This window comes from Triturus cristatus, chromosome 9 (assembly GCF_964204655.1).
Source record: "Triturus cristatus chromosome 9, aTriCri1.1, whole genome shotgun sequence".
Lineage (NCBI taxonomy): Eukaryota > Metazoa > Chordata > Amphibia > Caudata > Salamandridae > Triturus > Triturus cristatus.
The window spans coordinates 837,580,039-837,596,553 of record NC_140592.1 but is presented as its reverse complement, the minus strand read 5'-3'; the positions used below and the strand labels follow the sequence as shown (position 1 = coordinate 837,596,553).

General features: G+C 43.8%; 1 protein-coding gene across 1 annotated transcript in view; it reads left to right on the top strand.

Annotated features, from left to right (window-relative positions):
* Nucleotides 1–506: 506 nt before the first annotated feature.
* The window catches only part of ASPG (asparaginase), a 374,392-nt gene continuing 358,383 nt past the window's right edge, over nucleotides 507–16,515 (top strand). The window contains exon 1 of the mRNA XM_085626272.1: nucleotides 507–799. Coding sequence (XP_085482398.1) covers nucleotides 526–799 — 274 coding nt within the window. The 5' untranslated portion in view covers nucleotides 507–525. The remainder of the gene's footprint in view (nucleotides 800–16,515) is intronic.

The window sequence follows — 16,515 nt, the reverse complement described above, 5'->3', positions numbered from 1 at the left end:
TAAAGACTAGGGCAAAAACCCTTGTGCTTTACACTACGTCAGTGGTTGGAAAGGAATTTTAAAAAGTGTAGGCATTCAGTTACCCAGAGTACCTGTGTATTATTAAGAAGTGCCAGTAGTCTCCCATTAAAAGTATTGAATCCCCATTGAGAAGTGCAGGTACACTCCCTTTCAAATTGAAGAAGTGCAAGTACTCAGTACCCATTTAAAGCACTGCACTACATTATGGTAAATGTAAAGCACTGCACTACATTATGGTAAATGTCATCACTAAAATAGAGAAAAAAATATTTGGCTTCTGGCCCTGCGATTTCTGCGCCCTCCGTGTGGCAACATTCAACCAGAATACTCTTGCATCACACATTTATCGCTCAGCCAGGTCACTCACATGTACTGTGTGTGCGATGCATGCACGACGCACATTGTACAGGGGGCGGCTGCAATCATGACGTAGCCGCAGATCACGTGACATACACAGCTCCTTTAAACACAGCCTCCTCCCGCGAGCCCCTAGTTCGAAAGATCATGGCAGACAGGAAGGAAAGTCCGAGCTCTGTGCTAGGTAGAGCCTTGTCCCGTACCAGCCTGAATGGGGTGGAGGCTGAGGTGGCAGCGGGGCAGCCCACGACGTCCCCTACCTCGAAGGGTGGAGAGGCTCGGACACCGGCCCGCTGCCGCAACCTGTCCAGCAGCCGCAGCATCTCGGCTTCTCAGGAGACTCTCAGCGGAATCGCCTCCGAGGTCCGAGTGCTAGTTATCCTCACCGGGGGCACCATCGGAATGACCATGGAGGACAATGGTAAGGAGCTTCCTTAAATGTGACGTATCCCCCCCTGGTGAAATACTTTGACACGCATCCTTTTCCAAGAAGCACCATAAGTAACATTACCACCAAGCATTCTCGACTGATGTATGCTTCAGTTCTCGCTTGCAAAGGATTGACTTTGTTTTCTTTACATTTGTCATCTAAAATTCTTTCCTGTTAAATTAATCCCACCATTTTCTGTAATTCTGCACGTTCCCTCTTGTGATTGTTGTTTTCTTTGTGGAAATAATACACACAAGTTTGGGGTTGAAAACACACTCCTTAGCTTAAATATGAATCATAGTTTGCCTCATAAAAATGCTAGATTCTTGGTGTTCAAATCAAGCTCCTTTACCCTCGTGGATGTAAAATGTAAACACTCTAATTTTAGCCGTGCCTGACAAAGAGGACCGCTCTTTAGGCGGGCCTTGCACGTGTTGACTGGTGGGTCTTTCATTCCATTCCCAGGAAAGGGCTTGCCCAAGGGCACTACAGGTCATGGGCATAGAATTACACTAGTAAGAGATGCAGCCGCCTGTGCGTTGTGTATGCACATAACATATGCGGGTTTTGGCTGAGCGATAAATGCTTGATGCAAGAGGATTATGCATGAGTACACATAACAAGGGTGACCACCTGGCATGGAGGCAAATTCTGGACAGTGACTGTATAAATTCACACCAGAGGGTCAAAATCCAGGACAAAAGGTCAATTTTACGGACACATCTGAGTAGGTCATGTAATAATATAAATGTAAATAAATCGGCAACTGACACAAGTAAAAGACAAAGTTGGCCTTTTGTGTATAGTTTGTATAATGCAAAGAATTGTTGAGCAAATAATATGTCACTTGGCTAATTTAAAGCTTGAAAAACTAGCAAACATGCACAGTAAGCAAAATTTGTCAGGCAACATAAAGGACAGATGCTACAAGACTCTGCCCACTTATGAATGATAGCAGCAGATGCCGTGCTCCGCAAACGAAAGTGGACTTCCAGCTCGTATGCAGTAGGACCGTTTCTGTCAGACACAACAACGAGGGAGGGAAATGTAGAATAAGTGGTGACAGGGAGTTTCTTGAATTGTTTGTAATGATACTAGGGGATGCTTCAGCCAGCCTTCTCCCATGGCTGCCTCCACCAGCACACTGTCTCGGCTTCAAGGTCTCGTACTTGTAAAAATGCCAGAATGCAGCCTGATAAAAACACAAATAAGCACTGGCAAAGCCAATAGGTTCGTTGCTCACTAGAGTGCTGTCAAAAGCAATAAACGTCTGTTGCAGTTAAACAGAATTTAAAAGAGGATTATCTTTCCACGCAGAGGATCCTAGGCTTGTCAGATGCTCACGTAGGTTGCATCACAAGACGCCCAAAAGCACAGTGTGTGTCTGAAAGCCCCTGATGCTTTGAAACTACCTCTTGTGTTTCTCGCAGACCTTCCAGGAATTTATATGGGTGGGAACAGCATTTTTGTTTTAAAGTGCAAACCGGAACCCCTGTTGGCGGAACCGATACTGCTCATGACACAGAGGGTCAGCAGAAAGGTTAATAATACATTGTTAAACAGGTGAACACTATGCATCAAGTTTGTTCAGATTGAAATTGCAGGGGTAGGGGGCGTTATTGCTCAAATGCCCCCCACCCCCTTTAAATCCTACAAACACAACACAACCTGCTATGCAGATTTATTGCCATCATTGGCATCCTGTATTCAAAGCTGTGACCTATACTGAATATAATATGTACCTCCCCCACCCCCAACCCCTGTCAGCCTTCCTGGAAAGACCTGGCCCAAGCTCCTAGGGGGTAAATGCTTGTGGGTGGAGGTTTCATTGGCATTATAGGCCAGTCAATCGACAGGTCGCACAACCCTACATGCACTTATAGGAGTCTGAATCTTCCGGACTTTGCAAGATCCATGAACCTGGGCCACTTTGGCATCTTTCACAACCAATGGCTCTCACATCCTTTTTGTTGTTGTTGTATATAGTTCTTTTTATGCCAATCCCCGAACAAGGACTCAACATGAGCACCCACATTCTTGCCAGAGGCCTGTTTTTCATTTCACAATGGCACTCACACTTAACATTGGGTTGCAGGGGAAACTGACCTGCTGGAGACTTAGTGGATGGTGGCAGACTGACACTAAATACATGACTGAGCTTATAAAAGACATTGGCACTCAACCACAAAGCCTCTGTTGGAATGGTTCCGCCAACTTGCTCCAAATTTGGGCTTTGACTAGACCGGAAATGGGCCACTTGTCATTCGATCTATCCGCAGACTCATAAGCATTTGTCACGTGCAATGTGATTAAATAACATTGTACTAAACCTTTACAAAACTTATTTCTATATTTATGTTTATTGTGTTTCCAACTGTGTTCCCTGCTGGGACCAATTCTATATTGTACTATTTCATACCCAGGTCCCAGTGGCTTGTTTGGGTTTACCCTGCCATTGTAATTATTGCCATTGAGTCCCTTTATGTCGGTGCTGTCATTTTTTACCTCCAATATCCTGCCCTGTCTTGCCCGCAAACCCTTCAAATGTTGCATACATTCAGCACATTTTCAGGCTTCGATCTTTACTTGGCTAAATCAGTGGCCTACTCAGTCATGGGTGATAAATTGGGGATGCACTGGACCTCTCGCTTTAAAGTTGCGACCTATGGTATTATGTGCCTTGACATATGTTTCATGGGATGTGAGGGCTGAGTGGCAGGGAAATGTGGGTCTGCTGCTGGATAATTTCCTGCAAGACCTCCTAAACTGGTCCCATTATGGCTATCCTTGATGGGGTAAGCCCGCCATTATCAAAATCGTGTCACTCCTTCAAATGCTGTACCAATTACAAAATTATCCCTACTTCTTCACTGCAACATCTTTACATGAATCAACATCATGTTGAGAATATATATATTCCTAGGTTGACTATGAGTAAATGCACAAGACTCTATATGTTTATGATTTGGATATAGCTGACATGCTATCATACAATTCCTCCCAAATGGTCATTTGTCAACGACTGGAGCTGCAGCCCACCTCAGACCCCAGCAGTGGTCCATGGGTGATTCATATCCCCTGCACCTTTTATGCAGGGGCAACCCTCCAGTTTCTCACCACTGACCTCCAAGACAGTTTGAACACAGTATAATTCAGTGGCCATGAAGAGGGATAGGTGCCTCCCAGGCAAAACTCTCATGTGGCTGGCCACAGTCTTAAAAGAAGTTCAGACGATATTGGGATTCTGGGCCTGAGACATCAAAGGTAGCTCCAAATTAGGGGATGTTGTAAAGCAGAAAACTTCCTGCTCTATTTTCCAACCTGCAGTCAGAATTAGTGCTCCCTAAACATCAATTCTCGAAGTACTTAACAGCTTTGCCATGCCATTTCTAGATACCTGAAATCAATCCAAGCCCCTCCAGAGTTTCACTCTAGAAGCCAAACTACTGATGTGTGAAATTCAGAGGCATAGAATATATCCGCTATACAAATCACTAATTCCTTTCTGATACTATGTGAACCTTGGGGGGTAGACTCTGGCCCACTTGATGAATAGGGGTGGCAAGACATCTCAGTAGCTTCAATGAAGGTGTCAATCTTGGCCTATTTAAGATTGATGCATGAAGCTCTGGAGTTTCCGATATGACTCCTCCGTTCCATGCGTAAAATGTAGTGATGTGGACTTGGACTTCCTGCACATGACATGGTATTTCCCCATGATTCACACCATTTTGGCATGGTCTTAGCATGTCCCATACACTGTTGCAAGTGTTAGGGAAATATCTCTAGCTCACACCCAAATCCGCCCTGCACAAGACCTTGAAGCAGATAGATATTCCAGAGTGTTTCTGCACATCAGTATCATGTTGGTTAAGAGAGACATTGCATGCTGATGGCACGATGTGGCATCCCCAGACCTGGAAACTTGCTTAGGTGACCTAGACCACTGCATGGCTGTGGAGATCTCGATATACAGGCCCCTGGCTGCCCTCACCAACACCAGAAAATGTGATTCTTGCAAACCCCACAAAGGCATTATGAAATGACTGATGATAAGGACATGGGTAAGGGGCTTGTTGAGAGGTTGGCCATCGAAATGTGTTTGTGACCCACCTATACTTAGGGTGCCACTGTCGGTACTGATTACTCTACATCAATACTCTGGTTGAGACAATATGCTGTGTGGCCATGGAAAGATTAGGGAGGGGTGAACAAAATTAGTTTAATTGCACTTAGGTTTAAAATTGCAGGAAAATTGCAATAAAATGGCAATCTTACATTGTGTGCTTTATTTTAGCATCACGTGTCCTTCCGTGCATATTGGGCGCGAGGATGCATTCATGCTAAAAATAGCACCAAATACACACGTCCTTCAAATGGTCATTCACATTGTTCCCATGCTGTCATTTTACCATGAATACAGCGTAATTACATGACGTGGGGTAATGGTAAAATTTGCACTGGGGTAATTAAAATTTTGCTCAGGGCTAACACATATTTGATTCGTCCTATGTATGTTCCAGCAAGAAATGCCAATGCATTTTATTGTAAAAAAAAAAAAGTTTATTCATATCTATCGACTTTCCAATCCAACTATTGTACAATGCACCCACCCACATCATCCACATCACCCACCCACCTAAATCCATCCACCCAATCATTCATCCATCTATTTATGCACCCACCCACACAATACATCCTCCCAAATCCACTCACCAATTCATCCGTTATTAATCAGTCTTCTGTGCCAATGCAAGCCATTTATTCATCCATTTACCCATCTACACACAGTCCATTCAACCCCCCCAATCTGTATCTATGCAACCGACCGCCCCACACATTCTGTCAGCCCATCCATCCACAGGCCGATTACTGCACTTCAAACAACAATAACAAAACGTCAAAATGAATTAAGAACATGCTCAATATAAATATAAACTTCAGCTCCATTCAGTGCTCATTTTAACCTATGAATCTTTGGCAGTGCACTGGTAGCCAGTTCTAATGCATATACTTCACATTTGTGAAGCAGGTTAGAAATACATCACAGCAGCTGTTAGTTGCACAGTGTGGATAAACTTGCAAAGCTCAATTGGCTGTAATTACGGACAAAACCTGTGTTAACAGCATTATATCGGACATCAGGCTGAATTTGCGTACAGTTTGTGAAATTAATGGACAGGTCATCACCCTACACTTAACCACAGGGCACCATATAACGAAAAAGGCCACCTTTATTAAGACAGGTCTGCAGTTATCATAGCATTTACATACTGTAATACATACCCAAGCTTCACTACTACACAGTAAACAACCTGGCAGCCTCATCTCTTAAAAATTCCCAACCCAAAATTCCAAACCCATCCTCAAGAAGTCACTTGCTCGCCTCACAGCAATTTCCTTCTCCAATCTCACAACCATTCTTTCGACAGCCACTTCACACACACAAGTCACAAAACTGTGTGTCTTAATCCTTAACAAGTCCTTCTTCATTGCCTTCAACAGTGACTATTCCCGATAACTGCACCAAGTAATTTTCTCCCAGGTGGCTTATTGGGAGATCTGGGCAACCTCTATCCAGGTAAAGTTCCGCCAGTAAGAGCAATAATTCTTCCCAATGCATTCTGATTTTACCCCACCATAAAACCTTATGTCTGCTGCTGGGCAGTCCAAAAGAACAGCAATATGGGAACGTGGCTGCAGATTTTACTGTCCACTGAACCAGAGAGCATCCCACAATTGTTTCTGATGAAGGGCCTCTAAAACAAGCAACAAGTAAAAAACACCATATAACAACAATGTCATTTATCCAACATACCCATCCCAAATCGAACACAACGCTCTCAGCGCCTGGAATGCCACCTCCCAATTCTCCCGAAATCATTTTGAAGATTGAACCATGCAGCCTCAGTCATTGCCTCAATCCTAAAAGTATGTGTACTGAAGATCCTGGCATCAAAGATCATGCACGTCAAAGCTTTCCTCAGCAGACCCAAAATATTAGATACAATAATTCTTGTGCCATCAGCATGACAAAATATTTTCTCCCCAACGGAGGAAAATAAATCCAAATACCATCTCCAGCCACAATTCCTTGCCTCATGACCAGACACCTACCCTGACCCCTCTTGTCGGTTGCAGAATGGTGAAGCCAAATTTTCAACACCATGTCCTCCATCCTTCACAACTATTTCCTGTCTCCTCAAACCCAGCCTGTCCCTAGAACGTAATCATTCGGATACCCGAAACGCCGCAAAAAACATCCAAACCATGTAAAGCTGAAGAACCTCTGCCTCAAACTTATTACAAGTAAACTGCAGAACATCAATAACCTTGTTAACAAAGAAAATGATATGGGTTCTTTCAATTTAACCCTACCACCTCTTAACTCCTGACCAACTAATCTGTACCTTCCTCACCAGTTTCCCCTCTGTAGGGTTGTAACTCCACAATAACTAACCATGAAATGATAAACCTGCTAATTTGCCAGAAATAGAAACAGCAGCCAAACATTTGTCAATCAAAATATAACAAAATGCATAAGGTCCTCATGACGCAGTTCAAGTCCTGTCACATCACCACTTTTCCAGCTGGCACTGCTAGTTTGAAACTCTCTCCAGGCCTGAAGATATGACCGTTTAGTACTCCTGGACATTGAGTGCCCAGCTAAACTCGGTATACTTATTACCCCCCCCCCCCCGCCCCCCCCCCCCTCCCCGGACTAGATACCCGGCGGCACCTTGGCCTTCCTCTCCTTTGCTCCTGGAGCCAACCGTCAGAACCTCTGCTGCAATAAACGAAATAAGATGTTGACTATTTCATTACTCGTTCCAGGTACCCTTAAATCCCTCACCATTTGCCTGTTGACTAGTTGCATTGCGGTCATGTCAGTTCTGCACCTCACACCTCCAATGCAGCAATCAAAGGAAAGATCTCCAAAAGAGCAATACTCCAACTCTATCTCGGCCAATATTTTGGACACTGCACAGCCCCAAATCTTCCACCCCAAAAGAGGCCAAAACCACTACCACCCGTTGCATCTGGAAAAAAATTAACATGCCATTTATACTTTCATCAAAATACATGCTTACTCCACTGAAGTAAGTGTTGCAAAAAATGGAGTCACACACACTCAAATACTTCCGCAATGCAGCCGTAATTGGCAATCTGGTGTGTGGCAAAATTGCCTCTGACATTGCCAAACCCATCTGCAAGAAAGCGTTCTGCCAGCCCTCACCACTCTGCAAATAAAGTTAAGATGGCAGCATCGCCTGCTTCATTCAAAAGAAAAATCTCCTGAACCTTTTCCACAGGTAGCCCAATGTTCATTGTTTCTGTATCTAGTTCTATTCCAAGAAATATCAGAACTGTGCTAAGACTCACATTTTTTTTCTGAGGCCCTGAAGTCCTCTGCAGCCACTTGAAAATGCTCGGAACTCTGCCACAATCACACCATCCACAAAAATGAAATTGGCAAGATAATGTGAAACCAGTCAGTAACTTGTTTTCTTCATCAAAATCCTGTGAAGAAAAGTGCTAAAACATTCAAACAGAGAAAACGAAATGGCACAACCCATTGGCAACACACTGTTGACAGATAACCTCATCAAACTGAATCCCCAGCAGTGGAAAATCCACAGGCTAGACCATCCATATGCACAAAGCCTACTTAATGTCCCATTTTGCCAATACGGCCCCCTAGCCACATTTTTCACCAGCTTGTTACACTCTTCCACAGTAGCATACTGTTTTGATGCGTCTCCAGGAGCAATGTACTTGTTCACTGATTCCCCTTATGGACATGATAAATGATGTATTAAACAATTATCCACAGCTGTCTTCTTAGGGAACACCCCCACAGGGGACACTGCCAAGTAAAGGGCAATCTAAAAACAGGCAACAATACCCCTTCTTGCACTTCCTTCAAGACTTTATCTCTCACCACTGACAAAGGTTCCTTGGCCAATTTCTAATTATCTGCCCACCGTTGTTGGCATGGTACATAATAACCCAGTCAAATATCAACTGAAACAGGTCTGCAATTTCTTACCAGCAACCTTATTTGGATAATGCGCCAGTCAACCCAGCATCCTTTCAAGTTAAACCAGTGCATGGGCCAAATGTAAAGCGTGAGTCTGTTTTTCTCTTTCACTGGCAAACCTACCTTGTTCTAATGACAATATCTGTCCAAAGCATTGTGTGAGTGGGTGTTTGCCCCCGTTTACTCGCTGGTAGGCATTTGTCAGCCTCGGATCGCCGTTGCAACTGATATACTCCTATAAGGACCCACGGCTAACCTCTCGACAACGTATGTGTGTGGCTATGTGATCTATACGTTTTAGAAATAACTTTTCAACCCAGACGCAACCTAGAAATCTCAACCATGCACTCATGACAAGTTTTCTCATTCGCAACCACTCGATACATCTCCTTTTAGGCACAGTTTACACAATATAATGATCAGATTATTCCTGATATAATTTCGGTTCATTTGAATCACCAGTATTTTTCGGATTGATGTGGCATATTTTTTCTAAATCCATAGATACGTTGTACAGTGCATATGGAGTGCTATTTCCTGATCCAGACATTACAATGATTCATCCTGTGGCTTCCTGATAAAGGCAATTCGCCGAAATGTGCGTAGAGAATATCATTGCCCTGTACAATTTAAGAATATCATTGCCATACGTCACTTTGTTCTTTTGACCATCAAAATGTACACCATCTTCTATCATTGATACATTGGAACATTTGGTTCAATTTTGTACTATAAATGATCAAACAGTCTGTTCTCTGATTACATATATAGAAGGATGAGAAATGGATGTATGAGTATGTCTGTTGGTTGTAATGTATGACTTATCTAATTTGTACTTATCTTCATTTGTTAATTATTGAACTTTTAGACACAGCTACACTGTTTCTTATCGATTAAATGTATTTTTTTCATTGCTGTTATCATGAAACATTTTTCTGTGCCCTTAATGAGGTTTCATATTTACTTGTCCAAAATATTTTTTATAATGTATTGCCCCCGTAAATAAGCTCCCCTGGTGAATTCCCATAATTCCACCCTCGCACTACAGGTGTCCTCAGCCAACCCCCCCACACATTCCACTCCGGACAAGGCTGACCCAGAAAGGCTCAATAATGAAGCGCTAACCGGCTCCTTGTATGCACAGGCAGCTACGGACATGTTTGCGCCATCCACCGCAACCACAACTCTGAATCCACTTCTCCCCAAGGCTTCTCAGGACTGATACTCACCCAAGTCTTAAATTCCTTATCATAAAACCCTGAAAATCCATCTGTGCTTTTCTGTCAGTGTACTAAAACAGAACGGCTCTGGAAAGCGTTCACAGTATGCACTGGCAAATATAAGAAACCCTGAAGTCCAATTATCAATATTCACAGGCACCCTTGGACGTCTGTCAGGTTCCCTTTCCTTCTCCTTAGAATCTTTCTTCACCTGTATCTCTCTATGTAGCAGATTAAGCACATCCTCAAATTACACCTTCAAAATCTTTTCTTTTGTTTTATTCGCCAGATATTCCCCAAAAGCACTGTTAACCCCATGTATGGCAATTGTTTTATATTTATCCAGTTTAATGGCCCTTTCTTATCTTTCTTATTAGAATCCTCTCCATCATCATGCTTGTCCTTCAACAACTACAACATCTTTAACTGTATCATCCATAGTTTTCCCTGGTTTTCCTTTTGTTTTTCCGTATCCAACTGGCCTTCTTGTTTACTCTCTTTGGTTGTACTACCAATAACACCATCACCCACCTACACAGATTTTGCTCCACATCCAAGACTGAACACCACTTCCACATTCCTGATAGCAGTTGCCTTGGCTGTCTGCAGTCTGTTTGCCCAACCTCTTACTCTATGTACAGTTCACTGCCTGCACTACTGCTTTGGGTGATTGCACTGCACTTTCCATCTGAAAAGCACCAAGCTTCTGACCAAAATTAGTTGCCCTAAACCCACACCCCGCCATTTCTTTTTTCACAGATCCACCAATGGCATAACCTCAACAAATGGCATAACCTCAACCAGGTCACCTTCTTCTAACTCCTAATGTCATAATCTAGCAACAAAACATAATTCGTGTCCATTTTGCCACTCCCACTCTTACCCGAGCACTTCCCAACATAATACATTTTCCATTCCTCTGAATTCTTTCAAAAAGGCTTGCCTCTCCCTTGTGGTAAGAGGAACTGCAGGCAAACTCCTCCTGTCTTCCTGCCGGTGTGCATGGGCCGTGATGGACCCCGCCAGAGAACACAACACATCACCAGCCTCTGCTGCTGGCATCACAGGGCAACTCCCTCCCCATACCCCCCCCCCTTCCACTCCTGCTTGAAGAACCCCTTTATCCATAGGCTTCTTGCGCCGCTCAATTTCAATCTCCACCCCTCAACTACCCGGTGACCTCAGATCCACAGACCCATTGACCTGCCTTACTACTGACATTGGACATTTCTTTGCTTTGTGAGATGTTTTTTGGTAGCAGGAACTCTGCCTCACGCCCGCCAGAAAATTCCTGCAAGATCGAGACAGCCTCTTGATCCTCACACATACGAGCCCATACTCTTCTAATTCGTCTCAATTGAAGGCCACATCAACCAAAGCACAGCCCACTGCTGTGGGATGAACAAAAACCTCTGACCCTACCTCTTCCCCCAAGTTCATTCTCCGTAGAAACGCCTACTACCATCCGTAGTTCTCTAGAAACTACATTTCCTATGATCAAGCCGCTGACGTCATTGTGCACGACGCTATGGCTGGGAACACTTCCACGTTTCCTCTGCTTCTCTCTCGGAAGGATTGCACTTGATAACAGGGCACAAGTCGGGGGTACGCTATTGTCACAGGTTGAACGGCGTCCCCCCTGCCAAGAAATGTAACCCCACTGAATGTGCTGAACTCGTCCCGGTGTAATTTTCAAACACCGGAACACATTCAGCAGCGACTGCACGTCGTCTGCTTTCCATAATCAACAACGTGCAGGCGGGGACGGGATGGGGCTTTCTTATTTCAGACTCCTGGTGGGCCCACACCTTGTTAGCACTTCACACATACTTAAAAGAGGCAGATTTTCACTTTGTTCAGGCTCTGTTTATGAGCTATGCATGCACTGTAAGAATGTAAGATGTGTTGGTCTTTGCCACTATTTACATAAAATAAATTTAATGTATATAGCGCTTACTACCCCTGAGGTGGAGGTGAAATAATTTAGTTACCACTATTTTTTCTTGTATAGCGCTACTCATCCCAATGCAGGGTGTCATACACTTAACATCACACGTACACATTACGTATAAAATAAATCTTATGCAGTTGTACAGGATGTGTTACATAAAACAATAGGGGTATTACAAGATGTAGAAGTCACATACCATCTTCCATAGCTCACTGTGCTGTATTAGAAGGTTTACAATGCAACTGCAAGTAACATAAAAATCTCTGTGTTCAAAGTAGGAACCCACTTACAATCTACATAAAATAAAATCTGTCATTTGCATGTCACATGATGTGCTTTGCATTAACCCTCTATGCTACTTTGATTCAAAACTGAGGCTAGACAAAACACAGATCTTCCCAGCAAGTGCATTAACCTCCAGAGTTATCTTACATATATTATTCACTCAGATTTACTGGGAACACACAGATCTCAGCAGTAGGTGCCTTAACCCCATAAGATATTTTAAAATAGAGTCTTTAAAACCAATTAACCAGAACAGTTTTACTGTCCGTTTCCTTATTGTTGCCACTTTCTTTGTGGCAGAGCTAAAATAAAAACAAGCATTCAGAATGCAAAAGGTCTCCCATTTGCGAGAGTTTAACCTCTTCAGTGCCCATGACGAGATAGTCTCGTCATGGAGCACGGTTACGCTGTGCCCATGACGAGACTATCTCGTCATGAACCCCACCCACTAGTGCAACGCCCGGCACAGGAGGGGGAAAGGGCGTGGCACTGAAGGGGTTAAGCTTTTGGCATTGTAAATGACAATGCCTTTTATTTATGTTTTAAAAACCAAAACATAAATAAAAGGCATTGTCATTTACAATGGCAATAGCTCAAACTTGCATAAATGCGAGACCTATTGCATTGCAGAAAGGCACTGTGCTACAGCATAAAGTTTCATAAAGTTTATACTTCAGCACGATGCACGCTTTCGTATTATCAGTACAGGTTCCCTGCTTTATTAAAGCTTGGAGCCTGTGTTGATAACATGAAAGCGTGTGCCGTGCTGAACTTTATGAAGCTTGAAGCTCCGTCACGGTGCCTGCTTTCATATTATCAACACGGGGACCACGCTTTATAAAAGTGTGGCACCAGGTTGATAATATGAAAGCGGGAGCATTGCTGCAGGGTAGAGCAGGTCGTCCGTGTTGATAATATGAAAGCAGGTGCCATGCTGCAGCATAAAGTTTATACTTCAGCACGGCGCCCGCTTTCGTATTATCAGTACAGATGCCGCTCTTTAGTAAAGCGTGGAGCCCATTTTGAAAACATGAAAGCAAGCGCCGTGCTGAAGTCTAAACTTTATGAAACTTGATTCTGGAGCACGATGCCTGCCTTCATATCATCAACACGGGGCTGCGCTTTATTAGTGTGGCGCCCATGTTGGTAATAGTAAAGTGTTCGCAGTGCTGTGAGAGAAAGAATTGGTGGCGGAAAGGAGGAGTGGCGGCGACAACATAAAGTTAAACATTTTTAAATAAAAGAGTTCTCCCACGCAGCAGCTGAAGACCCAAAGCGTAAGTAAACTGTACTTTACCGGTGCGCCTCAGCCTTGAAGGCAAATTACGTTTTGGTAAAGACCACGAATAAGGAGACCGCAAAGAAGGACAGTGGAGTGACCCAATGGTAAGTAGCATGGGGGAAAAAATGTTGATTATTAATTATAGCAGGTCTTGCAGACCGCACATGCTCTTTAGCTCGACCTAATAAATGTATAAGTTGAGGACCAGATTTTGCCCCCAGGTTAAGTCACTTTTTTGGTACAACCCTGACGCGAAATATGTTTTGGGATTTACAGTACCACGCATTGCCCTGCGTTGCATTACCTTACGTCAGGTATGACATTATATGGGTGGTGCTAGGGCATCCCTGTACATCCATCAATGTATTTTGATGCAACACAATACTTAGGCTATAAGAGAATGTTTGGATGTAGGCGGCAGAGCGGCTCTGATTTTATTGGATCTCTCTGCCGCCTTTGATAGGGTGCCCCACCGCCAACTACTTGCCCGTCTTTCAAGCATCGGCATTTCAGGTCTGGCATGGGAATGGCTCAAATCATTTCTATAGTATAGAACACAGCAGGTATGGTTGCCTCCATTCTCCTCAGCCCCAAGAAAGGTGACTACGGGAGTTCCGCGGGGCTCCACTCTGAGCCCTCTTCTTTTCAATTTTATATGTTACTCCCCTGAGCTATCTAGCAGAGGAGCTGGGAGCTAAGATCATAGCTTATGCAGATGATACACAGCTCCTCTTCACTTTGAAGGAAAACGACTTGTCCCCGGATCGAGCTAAAAATTGTCTTTCAGCCGTCTTTAAATGGCTCGCACTGGCTCAGCTTAAGTGCAACAAGGACAAGTCGGAGGTACTTCTGTATGGGTCCTTTCCCACACAATTCAGGGAGGCACTATGGCCCACAGAGTACCCGCTACCTAATCGGTAGGCAATCCTGTTAAGAATCTGGGGGTCTGGTTCAGTGAGGACCTCCGGTTTTCCACGCAGATAAAAAAACTTGCTGGATTGTGCTTTGGCACATTGAAATTGCTCAGGAAGTTCCTTCCACTGCAATTGCAAATAATACAAAATGCTGCAGCCAGAGCTCTGCTCGGCATCCTAGGAAGATTGAGTATAAAACAACATCTACGGGACCTACACTGCCTTCCTGTGGCTCAATATGTCCAATTTAAAGCCCTCATTCTTGCCCATGGAGCTCTTCACGGATCTGGGCTGCCTTATCTTTGGAGACGCTCTGGTTCCTAAGTTCCTTGAAGACCACTGCATTCAGCCTCGCAGCGTCTTGCAGTGATACCCCGCGTTCGCCTTACTCAAATGTGGGGCAGTTCTCTATCTTTTAAGGCAGCTGATGCCTGGAATTCCCTTCCATATGAACTGCGTAATTCACAAGACCCCAGGCTGTTTAAGAAGCAGCTAAAGACCCTGCTATTCAATTAATCCACAGTTCTTCTTAGCTCCGTTGCATTGGCAGTTGGCTTCTGCACCGGGACACCCTTGAGTACCTGTGCGTGATATAAGTGCTAATAACATAACTTAACTTACAAAGACTTGTAAATATAGGTTTGCACCAAACTGGTGAGTCTACCTGAGACTGGCGTAGCAAGAAGAAATATATCCAACTCTCGTCGTTGCAAGTATGTGGTTTTCTTCAGCACACATACAAAGAGGAAATAGCCTCATAGGATAGTTTTTGCATGGCTTTGGGGGAAAAAACGCTAACTTGTTTTTTTAGGGTCCAATTGCTGAATGCCAAGGTTGCAAAAACCTATTACTTTCACTACCCTAAAATTGCTTATTCTTGCAGGTTCAGCCCCTCTTATGCATTCATCATTGTGTTCTTATCTCTCTCCTATCTTCCCTTTCTGTCTTTCACTCTTGCTTTGTGTCATGGTCTGCTGGTGAAAAATGAACCCCAATCTCCTAAAATGAGTGCAGGTGGGTAAGACTGAGTAAGAATACTTTGCATAGGATTGTGGTCTCACCTCAGAAGAGCGCAGGCAGCTAAAGCTATCACATCTACAATGCATATGGAATATTATGCCTGGTTGAGTAGGCTGGCGGTAGAGTTAGTTTGTTCAATTCTTTGGTAAAGGAAGCTTTACGCTGACAAAAAGTAACATTGTTTTATGTGTAGCTTACAAACGTGTGAATCTTCTGCCTAAATCCGGAGGGTTTGCATATATACTCGAATTGTGCTCAAATGTACTCATGATGGACCTACTAAACATATGTGAGGGCTTAAGATCTGATGTCACTTCTTGTGATGCCACTTCCTGTAAAGTCATGGCACGTGATGCCGCTTCCTATGATGTTAATTCCTGTGACGTCACTTGCCGTGATGTCACTTTATACTGCCTAACTAGGTTAGTCCCCCCAGTTCTTTTTTTAGGATTTGTGCCTTGCACTTGAAACATTGGAAGCCATAACTGCTTCAGGGCCTGACATCCCGCCTTGTCCCTGCTCAAATTCACAAACTCTGGGCCTGCTACGAAGTGGTGATGACACCGCCCACACATTTGATCTTCCCAGACAAAAGCCCATCTCTTTCGCAGTCCTACCATGCTTTGGAGGTGTGACCACGTATGTCCGTTACGGGGAAAAAGGTTTGGGCGAAATGTCAGCAATGCAATGTCATTGTACTCTCTTTTTGGCCAACAGCACATCCTGGGATTTGAGTTTGACTTTCAAATTGTAGGTATAAACTTAACAGCACCAGCATGAAAAGTATTTTTAGCTAAACTATGAGGAATGGCAGAAAGTAGCACACTTGATCTAGGTCGTCTTGTCTGCTATGCAATACATTATGTGATGGGACCACCTGTTAGTTACAGTATATAGAACCCACAGCACTGTGGCGTGTTAAAATTAGTTTTTGCACTTCTGTGCAGGGTGAACATGGAGGCAGAGCAGTGTACGTGATCCACCCCCAAAACAC